The sequence below is a fragment of the Dromiciops gliroides genome, chromosome 4 (assembly GCF_019393635.1).
Source record: "Dromiciops gliroides isolate mDroGli1 chromosome 4, mDroGli1.pri, whole genome shotgun sequence".
Classification (NCBI taxonomy): Eukaryota; Metazoa; Chordata; class Mammalia; order Microbiotheria; family Microbiotheriidae; genus Dromiciops; species Dromiciops gliroides.
The window spans coordinates 328,667,173-328,692,876 of record NC_057864.1 but is presented as its reverse complement, the minus strand read 5'-3'; the positions used below and the strand labels follow the sequence as shown (position 1 = coordinate 328,692,876).

General features: G+C 34.5%; 1 protein-coding gene across 1 annotated transcript in view; it reads left to right on the top strand.

The window, feature by feature from the left end:
- Positions 1-25,704, top strand: part of ASCC3 (activating signal cointegrator 1 complex subunit 3) — a 344,494-nt gene that overhangs the window by 247,260 nt on the left and 71,530 nt on the right. Inside the window, 2 exon segments of the mRNA XM_044004344.1 lie at positions 13,992-14,103; positions 16,238-16,372. Of these exon segments, the coding sequence (XP_043860279.1) occupies positions 13,992-14,103; positions 16,238-16,372 (247 nt within the window).

Genomic DNA, 25,704 nt, shown 5'->3' with positions numbered 1-25,704 from the left:
TTAAATTTAGAATTTATCACAAAACTGAGCTAATAAAATACTATTCTCATACTTTATAGATACAATTCATAAATCTTTCCATATATACCGCCTTTTCAATATTCCAAATGGAGAATGTACATAACTACTTCATTCAACTTGTCAGATTATTAAATGAAGGGAGAAGTTGTTGGTTAAGGTAATTTTGCAAATTAGTGTGAGATTTAAAATTGGATATTAGATCATAAATCTACCCTACTTAACCTTTCCCTTAATTTATGTCCCAGACTAGTAAATGGAAGAAGCTTCTGGTTTTCTAGATAGACCATTTATTGTATGGTAGTCACAAGGTGATGTTGATTAGAAGGATAGGAAAGTAGAAACACAATACAAATCGTCTTAAGTCTAAGCTTAGTCTATATTCCGTATAAAACTCACCAAAACCGAAGGCCACCTTTGGGGAGAGAGAGACCGTCTGTGCAGCACAGTCAGGAGACCAGCAGAGCAGGAAAAAAAAACTCCACTTCCGTTCTCTCCTTGCCTTTTAAGCTCGCACCCCGGAAGTCGAGTGCATAGCAGGCAGTCTGACATGTGCAGCAGGTGCAACAGCTCATGCCATTGGTCTCCTCCCTGAAAGGGTGGTCCTTTAAAAAAAACTGGCGTCTTTCAGTTATCCTAACTGACTGTTAAAAAACTTTCATATTTTTTTACCACATTAGCTTATAGCATGTTGCACTTAATCAAAGATACAATTATATGCTCATTAGAGAAGCACATTAGGGGGCAGCTAGATGGTGCAGTGGTTAAAGCTCTGGCCCTGGATTCAGGAGTACCTGAGTTCAAATCCGGCCTCAGACACTTAACACTTACTAGGTGTGTGACCCTGGGCAAGTCACTTAACCCCCATTGCCCTGCCCAAAAAAAAAAAAAAGAGAGAGAGAGAGAGAGAAGCACATTATCCAGTTCTTAGACTCTTAATATTCTTTACTTCTGGTTGTCCTATATACCTTCTCAAAACTATAAAAATCCATCATACCAGATGATCCAGGAGAGGAATATGAGAGATAAAAAAGTCAGTCATCTTGGTTGTGAAAGTGTTTAAAGCCAGTGACTATAGTGTGATTTAGAATAATCTATTAATCTCTTTTATTGAGAATCTAACATATAATTCAAGAAGACTGAGGATCACAAGATCCTTAAGGTTACCTAACTGTGTGCTAAAAATTATATCAGTTTACCTTTTTGATAGTCTTCCTAGCATTATGAAAAGGTCATTGCCTTCCTTGTATTCTATTCCTGTTGTTCATTTTTATTAGCTATTCTTTAATCTTTGGAAGGCCATTCAGGTCATTCTAAAGGAATAAAACCGATTAATACAGTTGTACAATACTGCATATTCATTTGGCAAACATTTTAGGTGAGGTTAGCATCCTGATACCAGCTAATGTTCCAACATTGGGATTCAGAAATTACTTTTTTTCTCATTCTTTTTATTTTCTAATTTTCCAGTAAGACTAGCTTTTTCATGTAATCTGATTTTAAAGGAAAAGGGAAAAAGTAAAGTAATGAGTCATGAAATTATAATTACTGAAATATCCTACTTTTCTCAAGAAGAATTATCAAGATTACTCTCCTTGAAAAATCTAAATACTCACTGGTAGATCTCTGATTTCATTGGTGCCTTACCAGTGGAGATTTACCCCAGCACAACTTTTCATTCTCTTCAGTTCTTATCCATGTTTTCCCATAAATTTTCCATTAGGATCTACTAAAGTACTACTTTAGCTCTCCATATCCTGTCACTCATTCTCACTGTTTAACCAGCCCACCTCCTTTTCCAGGTATTTATGTCTACAGTATGTTTTATACTACCCGTGGTCCCTTGAAAAATCTTTCCATCGTACTTTCTGTTATTTACAATTTTAATTTTATCAGATTATAGCATTTTTAATATATAAATGTGCTGCCATATAATTATATATGTATATATATATATATATATATTTTTTTTTTTTGGTGACTCTTTTGTGATATATGCCTGGGAGTGAAACTTCTGGGTCAATTTGTCAACAGTGACTATATGCCCCCAAAATGGCATTTTAGTTACTTACTTCAAATTCAAATTACTTTCCAGAATGATTGGACCAATTTACAGCTTTAGAAACATTTATTAATGTGCCCTTCTTTCCATAACTCCAACACTGAAGTTTCATTCCTTTCCTTTGATTTTAAATATTCCTCTCCTTATGCTAAATTCTGTCATGTATTGTTATATTCATGGCACAAATCTGTTTTGTTGTTAATACTTGTCTGTGCCTTACATTTAGTTGTTAATGTTTTGTCTCTGTCTTTATTATAGTCATGCAATCCACTCTGCTATCATTATAATTATCTCAGTTGATTTCTCCTAAGTCTTTATATGGATAAATAGGTTTACTAACTATATTTGAAGGTTTTTGCCTTTTTTCTTTTTTTCCCCCTAATTGACTAATCTCTTTTTTCTGACTTTCATATCGCCATGTTTGTAATATCAACTTGTAATAACAATGACTTTGGGCTTAGCCAGTAGATCTGCTCATATAAAGCCAAACCCAAGTGTTATTTTTTTTTCTTTTTTTCTTTTTTTTTTAGTGAGGCAATTGGGGTTAAGTGACTTGCCCAGGGTCACACAGCTAGTAAGTGTTAAGTGTCTGAGGCCGGATTTGAACTCAGGTACTCCTGAATCCAGGGCCAGTGCTCTAACCACTATGCGACCTAGCTGCCCCCCAAGTGTTATTTTAAGTACTTAAGCTACCACTTTACATCATGATATACCTGTCTTCTCAGCTTTCTCTATTTCTACCAATGTTTGGTCCCTATTCTACTTTCTAGGTAGTTCCAAGCTCTCAGGAAAATGAAAAGGATGGCATGGCTAAACTAAGGGAAGACTGAGGGTCTAAATGTTCACATGGGATTGAAGGTTACCTTAAAATCCATAAATCACAATTCATCATCTGTGTCATGGTGGGTAGGGGGGGGAAAAAAGCAAAGTGTGGGACTTCTTTTGTGTGTCCTAAGACCCCACTATAGTAGGTATAAAGAAAGGCCTGTCAAGCTGCCTGATACAACTACCAATTGGACCCTGATAATACTACTGATTAGGATAATGGATTCATCTTCTCTGCCCTTAGCGCATGAAGTTGCTACCTCATTATGGTTCATGTTTTCTTAGCCTATGGAGACAGCTACAATTGCTTGCTTTATCTCATGTGCATAATTCTTATCTAATTTTGGAGAGGTTTGAAAAGTCTTGAAGATGAGGGGGAAAATATCTAGTTCTCCATCTTTTTGGTCACATTACTTGGGAGTATAATTTCATTCAGTTAGATGAAATAAGATAAATTTGAGAAACTACTAAAATCCAAAGAAGGAAAAGTTAAAGTCTCTGAGATCTTTGAAAATTTTCATTGAATGAAAATTAATATGAAAACAATTGACACAATCAACACAAATATATCAAATGATTTTGAAAAAAAGAGATATGCATACTGAGACTAGAATTCCAAAAGGTATTTTTTGAGTTTGAGTTATCTAAGTTGCAAACCACTTTTGCCAAAAGAGTAGGAAAAAAAGAAACTAGGCAATTAAAAGCAGATCAGAAATCTAGGTTCTCTTAATCACAAGCAAAGGTAACTATCCATACAAGACATTAAAATGGTTGAATAATAAAAATAACAATTCAACATCAATTAACAACTGTGCTAAAGAGTCATGAGAATTGAAGAAATCACAGGCAAGGCTGAACAAAGAAGGAAGGCTGTGGAAATGTAATAGTCAATTATAAAGTCCAAATCAGCAAAAATAGTAGTTGCATGAGATGAAAAAGAGAAAATTTGTGTACAATTAATACAATGAATAGTTAGTTAGAGGAAGTGAATGAAAACAGGCAAGTAGTGTGAGGTTAGATAAAACCAGTAATTATTGACTTAAATGCTTCATAGTGATATTGAATTGCTAGCAAAGCACTTTATCGGCTACTTCTCAGACACAAGCCTTATCCTCACCTTTCTTAATAGGAATTACATTACAAATGGTGGGAACAGTACTTCTCCCAATATAGTTCAATTATCTTTCTATATAAATTAATCACATTATATGTATATGTATATATATATATTTGTATGTGTATGTGTATAATAACCAACATTCACTTGAGGCACAAAAAAAGATAGTGACTTGTTGATTCAGTAATTATTGAACAGACTGCCCAAAAGTGCCATAACATTTATTATACTACAGTTATTCCTTCCACATTACAACTTTCCCCATCACAATTTCAGTATGCCACAGGTTGGCATAAAGAATTACTATAAATGGGAATTTCAGAGGAGTTTTGTGGAAGTCACAGATGACACAGAAAAAGTTTAGGAACTCAGAAATGCTTAACCCAAATTTTACAATAAGGTACTGTAAACCTCCCATAAAAGAAAAAGAAAAAAAATTCAGACTTTTTCTCTGGTATGAAGTGAGGGTCAAAACATTTTATACAGATTTTCTAGATCACAGGGTGCCACACCCCTAACCCCCATGATATGAAAGGGATAACTGTACTTTCATTGCTTTTCATGAGGCTTTTGGGGTAGATAGGTGGTACAGTGGATGAAGCACTGTCCCTGGAGTCAGGAGGACCTGAGTTCAAATCTTACCTCAGACATGTTAAGGGGCTAAAATTCTAGCTACACTGTCTAAAATATCTAATGAGTGGTCGCCAATAAATTATAAGCTTTAGCAAGAGTTAGACTTTTAAGCATTTATTAAGGAGAATAAGAATCTTCCTCCTACAAGCAGACGTCACTTCCTGATGCCAAAGAAAAGACGCATGGTCTTGCCCTCAAAGACCTTCACTTCATGGCGGAGCTTTTCTACAGTAAGTCTTCAGCAGGTGGCATCATTCCAATCGTTACAGACACTTACTAGCTGTGTAACCCTGGGCAAATCACTTAACCCCAATTGAGGTTAAACATCCATGGCCATCTCCAGTCATCTTGATGTATATCTTGCCACTAGATCCAGATGGTTCTGGAGTAGAGAGTGAGGCTGATGACCTCGCACAGCCCTCCCTGATTTAAATCCAGTTCAATGAAAATCTTGACATCACCTCAATGTCATGGTCCTCTTTGAGAATGAAGGACAAACAACAACAACATGAGGCCTTCGACTCAATTCTACACATACATCTTATTCACTTACTGTGAATATATAAAACAGACCAATGCAACAAGAACACTAGAGTATTTGGTATCCAGGGTCTTTTAAAAAAGAAAAAAAAAACCCACTGCTTTCTGTTTATAACATCCCACCAACCTAATAATGTCAGGAATAGTTGATATAAATGTTGTGTTTTTCAAAGAGGTAGTAAGACCATTATGGTTCTTTCTAGCTTTAAATTAATTCTCATCTCACCTAAATATGGCTTCCAAACTTAAAGAGGAATGGAGCCAAAGCCCCTTATTAATCACTTGATATGTGTGGATGACATTGTCATATGGCTCCACCAAAAAAAGTTCATCTCATGAAATCTCTAATAGCATCATTGAGTTTTTTGGACTCAATGAGTATAAAATTTGTAGGAAACATCAAAGAAAGATGGAGATTAACACTTGATACAGATATCATATTGAACCAGTGGTTAAAGAGAGTACCTACAAATACTTTGACCATGTGTAGGCAAGATACATTCAAACATAAAGTCATCAAAGAAAAAGCTGTGGTTTCATATGTTAAGAAATTTAGCAGCATTCTGAAATTCAAATTGGGTGGTTAGAACATGTTTAAAAGAGTGAACACTTGGGGCAGCTAGGTGGCACAGTGGATAGATAAAGCACCGGCCCTGGATTCAGGAGGACCTGAGTTCAAATTTGGCTTCAGACACTTGACACTTCCTAGCTGTGTGACCCTGAGCAAGTCACTTAACCCTCATTGCCCCACAAAAAAAAAAAAGAGTGAACACTTATGCAATATTGATCTTAATATACACATTACAAATTATAAAATGGACCATGACAAATTTTAAAAGTATTCACAGAAAAAAAAGCCTTTGCAATATTAGTGAAACACAGGATGTATCATTCTCTGCCAGCTATAGAATGATTGACACTTCCTCACTAAAAAGTAGAAAGATTGATAGGCATTCTTCCATCACATGACAAGTAGGTCAGACACCTAACAAAAATACTTTTGGAATAAGTGGGCATCATTTTGCCAAAGAATAATCAAGGCTGATTATAGGAATGCACTATTACATTTCTTAAATGTATCCAAAAGTGATAGCTAGAACCTATGAAATTGCTGAGATCCAAGATTGAAATCAAAAAACTTTCCAAGGGCAGTATCTAGATGAACTCAGTCAATAATATTTTGACAAAGAAGCATCAAACAAATGATTGAATCATGTAGATGTGTTTGTGGAATTGGAAGATTTTAATGACAATGCACAGTCAGATTATTGTGACCAGATATATCAAGAGGATCATCCTTAAGGACCCTGGACTTAGTGATCAATATAAGATTATACAAGGAAATGGTTAAAACTGTACCACACATCACAACAGACTGTGAAACCTTAGCACTTACCTGATACCTAGCAACACAAAAATCGATGGCTAGAAATTATATCAAATGCCTGCTATCTTTCATACACTGACAGATGACAAATTCCCATGCTACAAATACTGATCTAAAGATATCCTAGAGAATTCAGCCTGTGGACCAACTGGAACCAACCCATTATGCATAGATCAAAACTATATGGAAACAATTCTAGGGGTGTATTATTCCTGTCCTGAATGCTACTGGAATTGTACTGAGGATGCTTAAAAGTGAGCCAAAGAGGAAGTATTTATATTTCAATACTTGAATTCAGCAATAGGTAACTTTGAAATTGTCAATAAAATATTAATATAAAGGAATAACAGTATGATCATCCCCAGACCATCAAAATAAATATGAATGAGATAATGATGATAATAACCATATAATAACATATTTCTATAGGTTTTCAGAACAATTTTGTGAGGAAGGGAGACATGGTGTGTAACTTTGTTACAGTGGAATGTGCACTGAATCTGTAGTTGGGGAATGCAAGTTCAAATCCCATCTTTGACCCTACCTGTGCAACTTTAGACAAGTTACTTAGTCTTAGTTTTCCTCATCTGTAAGATGAGGAAATTGGATAAAATGGACTCTGCATACTAAGTACAGAGAATACAAAAAAGAGGCAAACCCCCCCCCCCAAAAAAAACAGTCTCTACCCTCAAGGACCTTACAATCTAATGGAAGAAACAACATGCAAATAAATGTATACAAAGCAAACTATATATAGCATAAATTGGAAATACTTAACAGTGAGAAGATGCAGGAATTAAAGGGTTGGGAAAGGCTTCCTGTAGAAGGTGGGATTTTACATCATGAATGGGGGAGGTCTTTGATTGTTCCGGTTGTCTGGATTGTGCTTTAGAAGGATAACTTTGGCAGCTGTATGAAGGACGGTTTTAGAAAGAGAGATGCTAAAGAAGGCAGGGAGACCCAGTGAGAAATTACAAAAGCCTGAAGTAACAGTAACAGTGAGTGGAAATAAGAGCACTAACACCAGAGGTAACTTCATTGATGTGAGAATTCTAATGGTACAAATCACAACCCATCCTACACAACTCTTGCCCTAGTCTTCCCACAGATCCTCCACAGCAGAGTCCATGCAATGTGTCAGATCTCTTAATATTTCATGGATTCCACTGGAACACATTGGTTGTCTTTCCTTTAACCCTTGTTCTTACTGCATGACTGGCTCACATCCTTTCCCAGTTATACATCTCTCTGAAAACATCATTCTTACCTCTTTCTACACAATTCTTGGCTAGTAATATGTTGCAGCCTGCTCATGTTCACCATGCTCTTTCCATAGCATGGGATAACCTGTGATGTAGTTAATTTGGGGGGGAGGGAGGAAGAATTGGATCTCCCCACCTTTTTCAGGCTACAAGGGCATCAGCTTCTCACAGGCCCAATCCCACTGCTAATCACCACAAAAGCTTTAACCTGCTCCATTTTCCACCTGAGGCAGTTTGCCCCTCCTTTAGGCAACATGATGGTCCCCCACTCCTGGGGGCTTACCACGGTTGGTGTGTGACATAGTATAGACAGCAAATCAGCATTAGCTCTACTGCTACTCCAAACTCCCAGTTCCCAAGATCAAGAGTTCTACCTGTATCATTCACCCCAGTACAGGGACTATAGCAGTATATTACCATATCCAGCAATTTAACATTTCAAATCTTGATAGTCCCCGATTCCCAGCCATTCAGCATTTGTGGAAGAACACAATATGAATATTATAAATTGATATGGAAATTTAAAAGCAACTTCCAGCTTGGTGCACAGCACAAATTAGTTGTACACAGGGACAGTGTTTATTTTTATTTTCAATTGTCTTTGATAGACAATTCAAAATGATTATAATAAATACCACTCTGTGATTGCTCCCCCTAAATTGCATCTGTTGTGTTTACATTCTAAATATCTTCTAATAAATGCAATTTGTTATATTTTATATCACATGTAGAAATATGTGATAAATAGGTGTAGTTTTTATATAATTCATAGTATGTGTATATGTAAATAGTAGTTATGATATGTGTGTACAGATAACATGTATAATATATTTTAAATTTAAATATAGCTGGTCTATGAGCTACTGTTTTCAGGAAAATATAATACCCTCCAAATTGAGTTCTGGATTCAATTTGTGTGGTCAATTTTACTTTCTTTATTCTCCTGAGAAAGCCTTTTAAATAATAGTAGGACAAAAATGTTGTGGTAGTTTCAGCTGTCCTTGCAACCTACTTTCATTATTTGTGTCATTATTACTGCTGCATAATCTGAACATAAAAAAACATGGTGGTGTAACAAATGACTTCCCAGTCCTGACAGTTATAGCAGCAGCATTTCAAGACTGATGAAAAATTTCCCAGAGATATCTCTGGCCAGGTTTACATAAACTAAGCAGGAAACGATTGCCTCTATCTGCATTAAATCCAAACTATTTGGAGTAACTTTATCTATGTTTTATGTTGCTGCAAAGGGCTCTTTATCTTTTTAACTGGTAAAATTCCATCCTTTCACAGATTAGAAAAATAATTTCAGGCTTCATGTGTTGTGGTTCTTACATGATTTCTCCTTTGATAACAAATTTTAAGGATAATAAAAAAAGTTAGTTTCAGTTTTTGATTGTTTAAATTTTATGTACTTTGTGAATTTTTATGATAGGTAGGGGGTGTGTTATTACTTTTTCCCAGTGGACTACTAATGGAAGTTAGCTTGTCTACTCCATGTGCTAGATTCTGTCAGTATAAAACTGCCTTTGACTTTCACACCTCTCAGGGGACGAGTAATTGTTGTGTTCAAACAGCCTGTAATTGTGATCCCGCTGGCTTTCTCAGTACGCTTCTGGCTATTAGAATCATTAAACAACTCAGCACCTGTTAACAGCATTGTAAATATTCAACCCTGCTTGTGTGCAGGTTGAGTCCAATATAGAGAAGGCTTACAGAGCCCAGCCTCATAAATTAGAGCTTCTGACAAGTCAATTATTGTGAAACTGGGTTTCACTGTGAAATAAATGAAATAGCATGCTGATAAAAAGGTAGGCTGTCTGTTTATGGCAAAGGGAAAATAATGATTAGATGATTTCAATGCAGTGAGCATGAAACTGCATTGTGTTTATTCTTTATCTGTAATTAAACAGTTGTATAATATAACTGCTTAGGATAACCCATTATTTTTTTCAACTGTGAAGAGTATATAATGAAAATATGCCTTTTTTTCACTTATGTACTACTTGCTTTTTAAATTACTGAATAATTTTAGTGGTTGTTATTATTAAAAAATATGACATGTAATCTCTTCCAAATGAACATGTGTGTGTGTGTGTGTGTGTATATATATATATATATATATATATATATATACACACATATATATATATATAAATATAAATGTTCAACCAGAATCAGTGCACATTGTAGAAGTTTACTATATTGCTCTACTACAAGAGTATATATGAACCTAAAATATTTTTCAAGTTCCCCAAAATGTTGTAATATATTTGTTTTAAAATTATTTTGTGGGCTAGAGAAAAGCAGTTTTCACCTTTATCTGCTTTAATTATTTTTGTTTTGTCAAAACATATACTTTAGGTATAACTTCTATAAACTCTCTGTTTCAAACATCTGATTTCTTTTGGAAGATGTGTAAATAGTTTTAACTGGATCCAGAACCACAGCCCAAATAGTGAGAAAAACTATATTTTTTCTGCAGATTGCTTAAAAGAAATCACGTACATATTTACAAGAAGTTTTACATTTTTTGTTCAAAGGGACAAGCTTTAAAATAATTTCCTTTATTAATTATTACATTATTGATTATAACTTTAAGTTGACTGTTCTGAAAGTTATCAATTATACATTTCTAAATTATGATCATAAAAATAAGTATTTTAGTATATGTATTCTTGTCCAAAAATTTAGTAAGATATAAAATATTGATGTGCTACTTAATTCTACTTGCTTCATCATCACATAATATTTCTGCATATACATAATTGGGCAAATATTGAAAAAAGTGACCTTTATTGAGAGGAAGCTTCTCAGTAAGAAAATATAATGATATGTTGCTTGGAGAAAATGTGGTAACAATTTTCCAGCAAGTCAATCTTTGACTGTTTCAGTGCAGTTCTGATAATGTTACCTCAACTAAGACATAAGTTTTCAGTTAATTATCTTTTTTTTTTTGCAACAACTTACTTTGAATATTTTTAAAATGTATACTATGACCCACTTTACCTATTTTAATAATACTTAAAACCACAAAAATCATTCTCATCAGTTTTCTAGTAGATTTGACATAAACACGCTCCATTTGTAAAATGTATATCATTAAAGCATATCAAATGAAAAACAAAATCTAGAAGGTGTAAATTTTTTAAAATTTAAAAAAAAACCCGAATTATTGATGGACAGTTTAAACCAACTACTGGAGCCATTGGTGATTTTAGAAATCTTTTTGCCCCAAAATGATACATTAAAGCCAGGACATTACAGTGTTTTTATAGGCTAGATGTGTATTGAAATCTTAAAAATCAGTAGCAATTTGAGTACTCAATATGTTGCAAGTTCTTCTCATGCTGTTTTCTATTTTTAATTACATCCAATTCAAAAGTGGTTTTGCATTTTTTAAAAACTTTAATTGGCATAAATGGTTTCCTAAACAGTTTTCCCCCTTTCAGTCTGTTTAAATAGTACAGTAGAATAATTTCTTTATTGTACAACTTTTAATAGCAAGAATATAATAATGATAAATATGCAGCAATTTAATTACATTTTCACCAATGTTTTCAATTTAGAAGTAACTTCATAAATGCATATTAGTTTAGACAGCTGATAAATACAGAGTTAGAAAGTTTATAAGAACAGCAAAGCTAAAAGAATGTGGTATGCTGTCATTGCCAAAAGTTTGTCTGATGAATTTCATTTTTCCCTAAAAATATGAAAAAGAAAAAACATTAATAACTACAAGTGGATTGTGATACTCTGTGTCCTTCAAAGGACTTTACATGTCCTGTGTTTTTATATTTTTACTTCCAAAATAGAAAAATATTATTCTCACTAAAGATTTCTTTCAGTTGTTCACCAGTACAGGAGCTAATATTTCTCAAGCCTGCTAATTTTAGTCTTTTACCCTTTTCTACCTGACTTTAATAAAATCCATTTGGTTTAAATTATCTGCACAACCAATTTGATCTTTAATTGGTCATTATTACATTGATAAATGTTTGTTTCAGGACAAGACCAAAGATTTTCCAAGAAAGACTTTAATTTTTAAAGTAATTCTAAGTTTAAGAAAAGAAAGAAGAAAAATATACTTAAATTTTATGAAAATTAAAACTAAAATAAAATCTTTTGTATTACTTTGCTATTGCCTTTTGGGGGGGAAGATTATATCATTAACATATGATTGTACTTTAGTCTACATAGATAAATATTCAAATTGCAGCATATTTTCCCTTTCTCTTAAACATTATAACAGCCATTTCAGGTATTTCTTCATTCTGCTATTTTTCATAACAGTACATTTCTGTCAAAGTACTAATGATAAATGCACACATTTAGAATTTCAGGAAAGGGTTTTTTATTAGGTTTAACCAATGGAAAACTCTCATTTGGAGATATTTTTACTGTATTTACATATTTCTAATTTTAGAATCTCTATAATCTGAGCCCAAGTATATTTATTTTTAGTATTTGTTTACAGGATACTAGTGAGCCCACTTTCTTCCCCTTTGAGGGAAATAAAGGAGAATTGACTGCTGACAGTAATACTTCTCCTAAGCATTTCTAAATCCTGTGAACTTCATATTGTAAAGTCTCCAGTCCCTTTGCAGGTCTACTATCTTTATTTGAAAGTGCAGTCACCTCTTTTTTAACCAACTATGACTATGACTTCCTTATTCTAAAATAGGTTTAAAGTCCTCTGCCTATGTTCCAGCTTTGAGCACAGCTAAATCCCACTACTCTAATCCCAAATCTCCTTTCCATTTACTTTTTCTTGGGGTGCTGCAATATGGAGACAAATTTCCCACCTTGCATGGTATAGAGTAGCAATTAGAGGATTGCTATAACTGTATGGACATAGCCACTCTGCTTTTGGACTTTTGCCAGAACACAAATTCCTCCGAATCATAGGGATTTACAAAGGGTGATAATATTCTCTAGAGGGTGTAGAGAGGTAATAAAAAAAAAAAAGGTCAACTGCATGCCCTTATGATTTTTTTACGTGCATAACATTCAGCAAGACCTATGAGCTTTGTATGTACCCTACAAAACTGGGTTGTTTTGTTTTGTTTTTTTAAAGCCTGATGAAGCACCTTCTAGGCCCGAGGATGACATTTATTCATTTAATGTCATTGGAATAGTAATTTACCAAATGGTTCCCTTGGGCCCTAAATGGTTTATCTACCTCCAAAAGTGAGCAGTTTATTCTCAGTGATTAATTCACCTGTGAGAAGTTCACTCTTGTCAATTAATATAACAGTTTTGTTATACAATAATAGCTCACTCTGGTTAGAGGTTTAGATACACACTTTTAAAAATAAATTATTACCTTCTACTGATATTATAATATCTTTTAAATATGAACATGTGCATGTAATTTAGTAGTTCTCAAATGCATTTACCATTTATCAGGTGCTTACTATGTGCCATTAAGCTATCTGGGTAAGTTCCTTCAGGACAGGGATTGAATTTACTTTAAACTTTCTTTATATGCCAGGCCTAACACAGTGTCTTTACACAGTGGGCACTTAACTAATTATCTTTTTTTTTTATTCAGCATTTTATCTGCTTCATGTAGTAAAATCTATGTCAATAATTGAGTGAATCGGTGGTGGAACTAATATTGGTGGCAGTAGTAGTAGTAGTAGTAGTAGTAGCAGTAGTAGTAGTAGTAGTAGTAGTAGTAGTAGTAGTAGTAGTAGTAGTAGTAGTAGTAGTAGTAGTAGTAGTAGTAGTAGTAATAGTAGTAGTAGTAGTAGTGGTGGTGGTGGTGGTGGTGGTGGTGGTGGTGGTGGTGGTGGTGGTGGTGGTAGTAAAGGGGTCAGTCAGAAACCACAATAAACTTGCCACTTTATACATAAATTTGTAACCTTAAAACAAGGTTGACCACTTAGTTACTCATAGGATGGTGACTTCAACTCACCAACTTACCAACCAAATCAGTTGATCTAAGTTTGCTCATGTGTAAAATGGGGATGATAATTTCTGGCTTTGTTTCCATAAATTTCTATGAAGATAAAACATGTTTTTAAATTTTCAGAAATATACTAAATAACGTTAAATATTTTTATTTGAGATTAATTTTAATTAAGATAATTTAATATAATACACCTTTAATCTATTAGTTGTGATCATTTTGGTTTTTTCTAGTTACTATAACCTGGATGATGTGAGCCATGAATCCATGAACAAGTTCCTTTCAAACCTTGTGGAGAAGGCCCTCATTGAGCTGGAATATTCCTATTGTATTGAAGTTGGAGAAGTATGTATCAGGTTGGCTAATATGACAGAAAAGGAAAATGACAAATGTTGGAGATGTGGGGAAATTAGGACATTAATATACTGTTGATGGAGTTGTGAACTGATCCAACCAGATTGGAGAGCAATTTGAAACTATGCCCAAAGGGCTATAAAACTCTACATACCTTTTTTTTTTTTTTTAAGTGAGGCAATTGGGGTTAAGTGACGTGCCCAGGGTCGCACAGCTAGTAAGTGTTAAGTGTCTGAGGCCAGATTTGAACTCTGGTACTCCTGACTCCAGGGTCATTGCTCTATCCACTGCGCCACCTAGCTGCCCCGTGCCACATACCTGCCCCTGTGCATACCTTTTGACCTAGCAATATCGCTACTTGGTCTGTAATCCAAAGAGATCAACTTAAAAAAAAGAAAAAAAAAGGAAGAAAAGGACTTATATGTACAAAAATATTTATAGAGCTCTTTTTGTGGTGGCAAAGAATTGGAAATTGAGTGAATGCCCATCAGTTGGGGAATGGCTGGACACGTTGTGGTATACAATTGTGATAGAATACTATTGTTCTATAAGAAATGATGAGCAGGATGCTTTCAGAAAAACCTGGTCTTACATGAACTGATGCAAAGTGGAGTGAGTAGAACCAGGAGAATATTGTACGTGGTAACAACAGTATTATGTGGTGATCAACTGTGAATGACTTAGCTATTTTCTGCAATACAGTGATCCAAGACAATTCTTAAGGATTTATTATGAAAAATGTTATCTACCTCCAGAGAAAGAACTGATGGAGTCTGAATGCAGATCAACGCATACTTTTTTTAACTTTATTTTTCTTGGGGGTTTTTTGGAGAGTGAATGGGGGGGGGGTCTGTGCTTTCTTTCACAATGTGACTGATATGGAAATATGTTTTACATGACTGAACATGTTTAATCCATATCAAATTGCTTACCATGTCAGGGGAGGGAGAGAATTTGGAACTTAAATTTTTTAAAAACAGATGTTAAAAATTGTTCTTACGTGTAATTGGGAAAAAAATTGATAAAAAATATATATATATTTTTAAATTGGAGAGTTATAGCTCCAATTGAATATCAATCTGGCCTCTGTATTCCCTTCCTTTAATCTAGCCATGGTTTTTGTTTTTGTTTTTTTAGTGAGGTAGTTGGGGTTAAGTGACTTGCCCAGGGTCACACAGCTAGTAAGTGTTAAGTGTCTGAGGCCGGATTTGAACTCAGGTACTCCTGAATCCAGGGCCGGTGCTCTATTCACTGCACCACCTAGCTGCCCCAAATCTAGCCATGTTTAAGGGACTGCTAGGCAATGGACATGATTCAAAGTGTGTAATTTAAGATTCTAAATGTGGATTCTAATCTGTTCCCCCAGTTTTGGGGGAAACTGACTAAAATCACTGATAAAACGAGTTTAGGTTTTTAAGGGTTTATTGAAAAATAGAAAGTAAAAGATTGAGAACAGAATTCCAACAGCCTGACATTCCTATCTTTCCTCAAATTTCCTGTGAAGTCTTCTGCTGCCACCACCACCATCAAGTCAGGAACCCAAAAGAGCAAGAGCTCTCCACGCAGGCTCTCTTTCCTCCTTCCTGTCTCCTCCCAGAAAATAGGAGGCTCCTCAAGTTGATTGGCTGGTAGCCTTGATAGGCAGCACCCATGAGCAAACGTCATTTCCTGACACCAAGGAAAAGCCACATGGCCTTGCCCTCTGAGGCATTTTCCTCATGGTGGAGCTTTCCCACAGCAAGTCTCCAGTAGGTGGCATCATTCCAATCATAACAAAAGCAAACTGCTACCTCCAACATTTGTCACCAGGACTATCTACCAAGAGAACTGTTGATTGGGTGTTATTATGTTTTAAACATATAAATATACAAATCATTTTATTTTATGTATAGTACTTCAACTATATTATGATGGAGTTGACTTTGGTGAGCTGACATAGGAACCTAACCACAATTCATAACATTGTTTCTATGAGAAAAAAATATATATTCTTAGTGTGATACACCTCACTTACAAGTAAGCTTTTGGAACACAATCATTTTTAATTCAAAACTACCTGTTTTCTTTATGCTACATTTAAAAATTTTCTTTTTATGCATGAAATGTTTCGTTTCTCTTAAAACAGGATAATCGTAGCATTGAACCACTTACATTTGGCCGAATTGCATCCTATTATTATTTGAAGCACCCAACTGTCAGGATGTTCAAGGATCGTTTGAAACCTGAATGCAGTGTGGAGGATTTGCTTTCAGTTCTGACTGTGAGTTTCAAGTTTTCTTCATGATAAGTATTGTGATGTAAAGTGTGTATTTTAAATTTAGTAATTCTAAATTGTGTATACTTTTAACTGGCTCCTTGGCCTTGCACATTTAAAACATTCATTCATTATTTATCAAATTGGATTTTAAAGAATTAAATTGCTTACTGTGTGTACTCAGATCCTCAATTCTTGACTCTTAAGACTATATGGCCAGAACTAGGTGAATTCCTCCTTAACATATCATCTACAGGGGCAGCTAGGTGGCGCAGTGGATAAAGCACCAGCCCTGGATTCAGGAGTACCTGAGTTCAAATCCGGCCTCAGACACTTGACACTTACTAGCTGTGTGACTCTGGACAAGTCACTTAACCCCCGTTGCCCCGCAAAAAAAAAAATATATATATATATATATATATATATATATATATATATATATATATATATATATATATATATATATATATATATATATATCATCTACAGTGTATTTTGACCCTTCCTTGATCTGGTAGAAGGTACAGTAGAAGGGGTCTAGACTGGGATTTAGGAAAATGGGTTTTAGCCTAGAGTCTGTTACTAAATAGCTATGCAGCCTTGAGTTAGTCACCCATACTTCTGAATCTCAGTTTCTTTACCTGTGCAATGAAGTAACACTTTTCAATTCCAAAATCTTTTGATTCTAAGATACTTTACATTATTGTACAAATTACTTCATATCATTACTGCACACTCATTCTAGTTTTACCATTGAGATTGTTTAGAATTTTTACCTAGTGGCAAATGATTTTGCAGACATGCTTTTTTCTAAAGTAACATTTCAAGTAGAGATGACATTTTTCTTTGTATTTTTAGATCACTATAAACAATTTTCTCACCCCTGCCTTAATGTTTTGAAAATGGGGGATTGAGTTGGTTGAATCATCTCAGTGTGCTATTTACTATCTTCTCTGTGCCTCTACCTCTTTGTATATACTCTGAGATTCTATTCAAGTCTTAAAATTTCTTCAGTGCTCCATTTGCCACTCTGATAACACTCTTTTATCTTTTTTATATGAACAGAGTGCCTAGCACAGTGCCAGATTACCAGTAAATGCTTGTTTGATGTATTCATTGATGGATACCACATTGATCTACTCTCAGTTTACTACACAGATGAGACTAGTATTATGGATAATAGACAATATCAGATAATAAAAAAAATTCTATTAAATCTCAAGGTTCACTTTAACATTATTTTACAGAATATTTTAAATAATATTTTGCTCAGGATAATAATAAATTAGTATAACCTCCTTATGTAGGGTAAGCTATCTGATGACTATAGGAATCAGTCCAGAATTGTGATAAGTAGAAGAAAGAACCCAGCATAGGATTTGAATTGAAATTGAAATTGAAAACAAATCACCATGCTGATTATGGAGTACATTATACATCAGAGAAAATTCCAAGAAATTTGTCAACTACCAAGGGAGTCATCTATTTATGTCTTGTTCTTTAACTATTTCTATATAAAAGTATCCCTCAAAACAGGGTATATCGTGGTCATGCTGGCATGTCATTTTACTCCAGCATTTCAGTAGCTTTGTTTAAAAACGGTTACATCGATTTGAAAATCTCTTTTTATCAAAATAAACTTAGACTCTGAGTAACCCAACAAGTGCATACTCTTTACAAATACATTAAGGCACATTTTCCAACATATTCCACTTTAAGAAACTCCATAATCAAAGCTAACACAGTCTGAAATTTATATAGCATATTTCATGCAGGAAATTCAAACTTTCTCACTGAAAATAGCTAATCCTTAAGAATTATTTTATTCTTTTCAAAAGGACAAAGCTAAATGGTTAAAATATTCTATAATTCACCAAACTTATAATTCAGTATTTCAAAGGAATTAATGAATTAAGGAGGATGGTGAGTGGAACCATAGAGAAATAAATTCATAGACACACTCTTTATTGTACTAGTAGAAGTATTGTTTTTATGATGGTTCCAGAACTTTGGAAGAGTTGAGAAAGATATAGCTTATGGAAAGTGGGCATGGGGGACTCAGGAGAATAGCATAACTGAAGCATCCAACTTGGTATGGTAACCCACACATGAGTCACCTCAAATCAGTTCCAGAGGTGAAAGTTCTAAAATATCCAGGGCATGAATTCTAGTCCAGGACATAAAGTGGCTGGTGAGAAGGTGTAGAGGAACAGACAATTCTTAGCAACTTATCAATATAGGTACTTCCTCCAAAGATAAAGATCGTAATTTGTCCATGCCTTCTTATTTTATGTGACTCTTGTCTATGTATTTCCACAAATCCTCTAAAAGGTCGAACTAGCATACTTAAAAGCCTTCTATATCTCTTCACTTTACATGAATAATAGTGGAACACATTCCATTTCTTACCCTTCATACATACTATATGACCAACTCATCTTACTTTCCATTAATAAATCTCTTTAGTGGTTTTTTCGTATGCATTCAGCATTAATAATACATGGCCCCTTGGGCAACTCAAAGTTTTGATTGATTTGTCAAAGACTCTTGTATTCCATAATGTATAATCATATAGCATTATTAGAGGAATATTTTTGTTTAAAAATAGATTCTTATTACACAGAGGTTTGGAATCATTTGTGTGTTGTCTCCACCTTTATGTTATAATCTTGTTGAAGCAAAAACTTATTTTTTATTAATTGTATCCTCAGCATGTAGCATAGTACTTGGCACAACATAGGCACTCAATAAATTTTTGTTAGATTAGGATTGGATTGAAAGTGCCATATGAGTTCCATTCCCTAATATAAGGGAGTCTGCTCTCTTCCTTCTATTTGATTTTAGCCTATTTTGTTGTCCATCTTCAGGTACTATGTTGATTGATGTACTGATAGACTAGCTCTATGTACTACTGTCCATTCAACTGTATATGGTGGTCTGCTCAAGAGGATTTTTCATCCATTTGCTTTTTACAAATGGATAGTTAGCTGAACTCTTGAGAGACTAAAAGGTAGCTATGTAGTGCAGTGGATAGAGTGCTTAACTTGGAATCAGAAAGACTTGAATTCAAATCCTGCTCCAGGCATTTATTAGTTATGTGACTCTGGTAAATCACTTAAATTCACTGTTTTTTCATCCTTATTTTAATAATAGCACCTACCTGGGCTAGCTGTATCAAATCTGAAACTCTACTATAAAGCGGCAGTCATCAAAACTATCTGGTACTGGCTAAAAAAATAGAGAGGAGGATCAATGGAATAGACTAGGCACAGGAGACACAGTAATAAATGACATTAGTAATGTACTGTTTGATAAACCCAGACTCCAGCTTCTGGGATAGGAATTCAGTATTTTACAAAAACTTCTGGGGAAACTGGAAGACAGTATGGCAGAAACTAGACATAGACCAACATCTTACACCTTATACTAAAATAAGGTCAAAATGGGTACATGATTTAGACATAAGAGGTGATACCATAGGTAAATTAGGAGAAGAAGGAATAGTCTACCTTTCAGATCTTTGGAAAGGAGAACAGTTTATGACCAAACAAGAGAATATTATGAAATGCAAAATGGATGATTTTGATTACATTAAATTAAAAAGGATTTGTACAAACAGAAGCAATGCATCGAAAATTAGAAGGGATGCAGAAAGCTGGGAAACAATTTTTATGGCCAGTACTTTTGATAAAGGCCTCATTTCTAAAATATATTGGGAACTAGGGGCAGCTAGGTGGTGCAGTGGATAGAGCACTGGCCCTGGATTCAGGAGGACCTGAGTTCAAATCCAGCCTCAGACCCTTGACACTTACTAACTGTGTGACCCTGGGCATAACCCCAATTGCCTCACCGAATATATATATATATGTGTGTGTGTGTGTGTGTGTGTGTGTGTGTATATGTATATATATATATATATACACATATATACATATATATGTGTGTGTGTGTGTGTGTATGTATGTATAGGGAACTAAATCAAATTTATAAGAATCCAAGTCATTTCCCAATTGAGAAATGGTCAAAAGTTATGAACAGGCAGTTTTCTGATGAAGAAATCAAAGCTATCTATTGTCATATGAAAAAATGCTCTAAATCACTATTCATTAGAGAGATGCAAATTAAAACAACTCTGAGGTACCACCTCACACCTATCAGATTGGCTAATATGACAAAAACGGAAAATAATAAATGTTGGAGAAGCTGTGCGAAAATTAGAACACTAATGCATTGTTGTTGGAGCTGTGAACTGATCCAACCATTCTGGAGAGCAGTTTGGAATTATGCCCAAAGATATATAAAGTTGTGCATACGCTTTGAACCAGCAATACCACTATTAGGTCTTTTTTCCCAAAGAGATCATAAAAAAGGGAAAAGGACCCACACGTACAAAAATATTTATGGCTGCTCTTTTTGTGATGGCAAGGAATTGGTAATTGAGGGGATGCCCATCAATTAGGGAATGGCTGAACAAGTTATGGTATATGAATGCAATGGAATACTATTGTGCTGTAAGAAATGATGAGCAGGGGGAGTTCAGAGAAACCTGGAAGGACTTGCATGAACTGATGATACGTGAGATGAGCAGAACCAGAAGAACATTATACACAGTATCATCAACATTATGTGTCGATCAACTGTGATAGACTAGATTCTTCTCACCAGTCCAATGGTACAAGAAAGTTCCAAAGGACTCATGATGGAAAAGGCTCTCCAAATCCAGGAAAAAAAAAAAGAAGGAACTGTGGAATGTGGATGCTGAGTGGACCATACTATTTCTTTTGTTTTTGGTGCTGTTGTTTTTCTTTTTTGAGCTTTTTCCTTTTTGCTCTTATTCTTCTCTTATAACATTACTGATGCAGAAATATGTTTAATGTTTTATATATATGTATGTATAAAACCTGTATCAGATTACCTGCTGTCTAGGGGAGGGGGGAGGGAGGGAGAAAAATTTGAAATTGGAAATCTTATCTAAACAAATGTTGAAAACTAAAATTAATTAATTGAAATGTAAAAATAATAATAATAGCACCTACCTCACCAGAGTTTTTTTGAGGGTCAAGTGAGATTTTATATATAGCACTTTTCAAACTTTAAAGCTCTACAAAAATGTTAGCTTAAAAATGATTATGGATACTATTTAAGAGGTTTTCAGTATTTCAGATCTTAATGTATTCAGCACAATATCATCTGCAAAAAGCATCTTAAGAACCCCCTCCATTAAAAGAGAATCCCTCTTCCATTTGGATTCTATGATAGTGGCAAAAACCTTTGTCCAGCACATATCTCCCTTCTTCACTTGATATTAATCATCAGAGAATTGTTAAAGTTACCTCTGTCACTAAATCTATCAAAATATCTGTTATGACTGTAACATATTCATTGAAGCATCTTGTTTGGAAGATGCATCTTCCACTGCCAAATCAAATCAAACACTAAGCACAATGGGATCTTACCTTTGATAAATCTTTCGGTAAGGTATTTGATTGTAATTATATTCTACCATAGAAAATAATTTAGGAAAACTTGTTTCCTTCTCATATTAATATCAAGGGTGCCTATAATACATGTATAAATTGTTCTCATAAAGATTGTATAGAACTGAGGAGAGGCATCATAGCATACCAGATCAAGATATAGTCTTGACGCCAGGAAGATCTAGGTTCAAGTCCTATTTTTGAAACATGCTAGCTGTATGACCTTGAGCAAGTTACTTAGCCTCTCAGTATGCTTAGACGATTCTCTAAGACTATAGGTTGAGAGCATATGCTGACCTGCATTGGTAGAATAAATATCTTCACTTGAGAATGAATTGATTGGTGGCAGCTAGGTGGTGCAGTGGATAAAGCACTGGTCCTGAATTCAGGAGGACCTGAGTTCAAATCTGCCCTTAGACACTTGACACTTAATAGCTGTGTGACCCTGGGCAAGTCACTTAACCCCAGTTGCCCCACCAAAAAAAAAAAAATGAGAATAAATTGATGAATCATCCAGTTCTTTATTCCTACAGATAAGACAGCTAGCTTGTAGGACAACTCTGAAGGAATTAGGATGAAAAATGCTATCTATCCCCAAAGAAAGAACTAATAGAGTCTGAATATAGATTGAAGCTATTTTACTTTATTTATCTTGGTGGGTTTTTGGTCTGTTTTCTTTAACAACCTGACTAATATGGAAATGTTTTACATGACTACACATGTATAACCAATATCAAATTGCTTGCCTTCTCAATGAGGAGGCAGAGTGGAAGGAGAGAATTTGGAACTCAAAATTTTTTTTAAATCATAAAAGTATTTTATTATTTTCTAGTTACATGTAGAGATAGTTTTCAACATTTGTTTTTATGAACTTTCTAGTTTCAAATTTTTCTCCCTCCCTCCCCCCTCCCCAAGACAGCAAGCAATCTGATATAGGTTATATATGTACCATCACATTAAACATATTTCTGCATTAGTCATGCTGTGAAAGAAGCGTGAATCAGAACAAAAGGAAAAAACCTCAGAAAACAAAAACAAAAAAGTAAAAATAGTATGGTTCAAGCTGCATCTAGATTCCCCAGTTCCTTTTTCTGGATGTGGAGAGCATTTTCCATCATGAGTCCTTTGGAACTTTCTTCAACCATTGTATTGCTGAGAAGAGTCAAGTCTATCACAGTTAATCAACACATAATGTTGATGATACTGTGTATAATGTTCTTCTGGTTCTGCTCATCTCACTGATCATCAGTTCATGTAAGTCCTTCCAGGTTTCTCTGAACTCCTCCTGCTCATCATTTCTTACAGCACAATAGTATTCCATTGCATTCATATACCATAACTTGTTCAGCCATTCCCCAATTGATGGGCAATCCCCACAAAAAGAGCAACCATAAATATTTTTGTACATGTGGGTCCTTTTCCCTTTTTTATGATCTCTTTGGGGAAAAGACCTAATAGTGGTATTGCTGGGTCAAAGCGTATGCACAACTTTATAGACCTTTGGGCATAATTCCAAACTGCTCTTCAGAATGGTTGGATCAGTTCACAGCTCCAACAACAATGCATTAGTGTTCCAATTTTCACACAGCTTCTTCAACATTTATTATTTTCCGTTTTTGTCATTTTAGCCAATCTGATAGGTGTCAGGTGGTACCTCAGAGTTGTTTTAATTTGCATCTCTCTAAACATTAGAGATTTAGAGCATTTTTTCATATGGGAATAGATAGCTTTGATTTCTTCATCAGAAAACTGCCTGTTCATATCCTTTGACCATTTCTCAATTGGGGAATGACTTGCATTCTTATAAATTTGATTTATGGAACTCAAAATTTTAAAAAAATGTTAAAGTTTGTTTTTATATGGGATTGGGGAAAAATAAAATACTAAATAAAATTTTTAAAAAACAAATTTCCTCCTTTCTGGATGTTATAATTTAAGATTTCTATAAAATTCAAGCTTTTTATAAAGTCCTTTTTTCTCAGCACCACTTCTTACTTTTTTACGAGATAATATTGCTCATTTTTAAAAGCCTATTCCATAACATTTAATGAATGAGTATTTGTTCTAACCCTGTATTACTCTTAGCTGCCATATCTCTGCTTGTCAAGGAAGTCAGGATTTTGCTGGCTGATGTATTTTCTATTTTCCTTTGGCCTACTGGTTATGACAGTTGATTTTTATCAGCTAAAGCCTCCTCGGGAAAATAATAAGCAAATATTAAGTATCTTCTATGTAAAAAGCATTGTGCCAGGTGCTGAGGACATAAAGATGAAATGAAATAGCCCCTGCCTTCCAGGAGCTGACTTTCTCTGAAGAACGGCAATAGTCCAGACCAGTGTCAGCTTTTTAATCTAATTCCTAATTTTCAACATTATTAACTCATAAATCAGGTTACAGTCATTGTAATTGATGAGAGGGTCTTCTCCTTTTCATTTATTATTCCCTCATTTTAAAAAAATCTTGATCACTGCCCTAACAAAGGTCTTACTATATACACAGATGGCTAATTAAGAAATGGCTAACACTGAGCTAGTCATTTCCTGAATATTAACATATAGTCATTTTTATTTCTTATTATGTGATTTTTTTGTTCACCCTATTTATGATCCTAATTCTTCTTGAAAAAAATAATTTATAATATAGGAGCATGCATTTTCTGCATAATCTTCACACCTTTGGATTTTTTTCCTAATCCCTAGCCATATTTTCCAGTAGGTTTTTTGGCTTCATTTACATTGAAGACATCAAAAATTAAGTTATATTTTGATTTAACTTGAGTTCTTTGTAGAATTTCGCTACTTAATCATCTTTTGCATTTGATAGTGGCTCAAAAGTGGCAGTTACCATCATGATGATCTTTAATTTTTTTCTTTATCATTATGAGCACTACAATACAAGATGACCAAGTATCTCACAAAATTATATTTCTTCTTGCCTTTTCAGACACAAGAATCACTAGCCTGATTATCGTTATCATTAAATAAAATTTATAATTATTTAGATGGAATTCTTGCCTTTGTACCAAATAAATATATAAAACTGACACCTATTTTTCTAGAATAAAAATGAGAATAGCATTTTAAAATAAGGATGAACATTTTCCTTCCCTTTTGAGAGTCATTATAACCTTTGCCTCCCTCCCCTCATCCTTGTTTTTTAAAGGGAGTAGGAGGGGAATATTTCCTGTGCCATCTTCTCATAGAGTTAAAGCTGTTAAGAGATCTATGCAATCACCTATTTCATCCACTTTATTTTACAGATGAAGAAACTAAGGTTTCATGTAAAATGTGTTAATTGTTCATGGTCACATAATTAATAAATAGTAGAGCTGAGGCTTGAACCTTGGTCATCTGACACTAAATGCAACATTTGTTCCGATGAATGTCTGATTTTTTTTTCCAGAGTGTTTTTTTTGTTTGTTTGTTTTGTTTTTGGTTTTTTTTTGTTTTTTGCAGGCAACGGGGGTAAAGTGACTTGCCCACGGTCACACAGCTAGTAAGTGTCAAGTGTCTGAGGCCGGATTTGAACTCAGGTACTCCTGAATTCAGGGCCGGTGCTTAACCACTGCGCCATCTAGCTGCCCCCTTCCAGAGTGTTTTTTGGCAATAAAAGCTTTTATATTTCTAAATTTCTTCACTACAGCTGATTTATCAGCATAAAAAAGACATGTTAGCTAAGTCAAAGCTTCTTAAACTATGGGTCATGACTCCATATGGAGTCGCAAAACTGAAGGTGGAGAGGGGCACAAAAAACTTGGCAACAGTAAAAAGTTCTGTATACCTATTTTATATACTTATATACCCAGGGTGGCATAAAATTTTCTCAGATGAAAAGGAGTCACAAATAGAAAAAGTTTAAGAA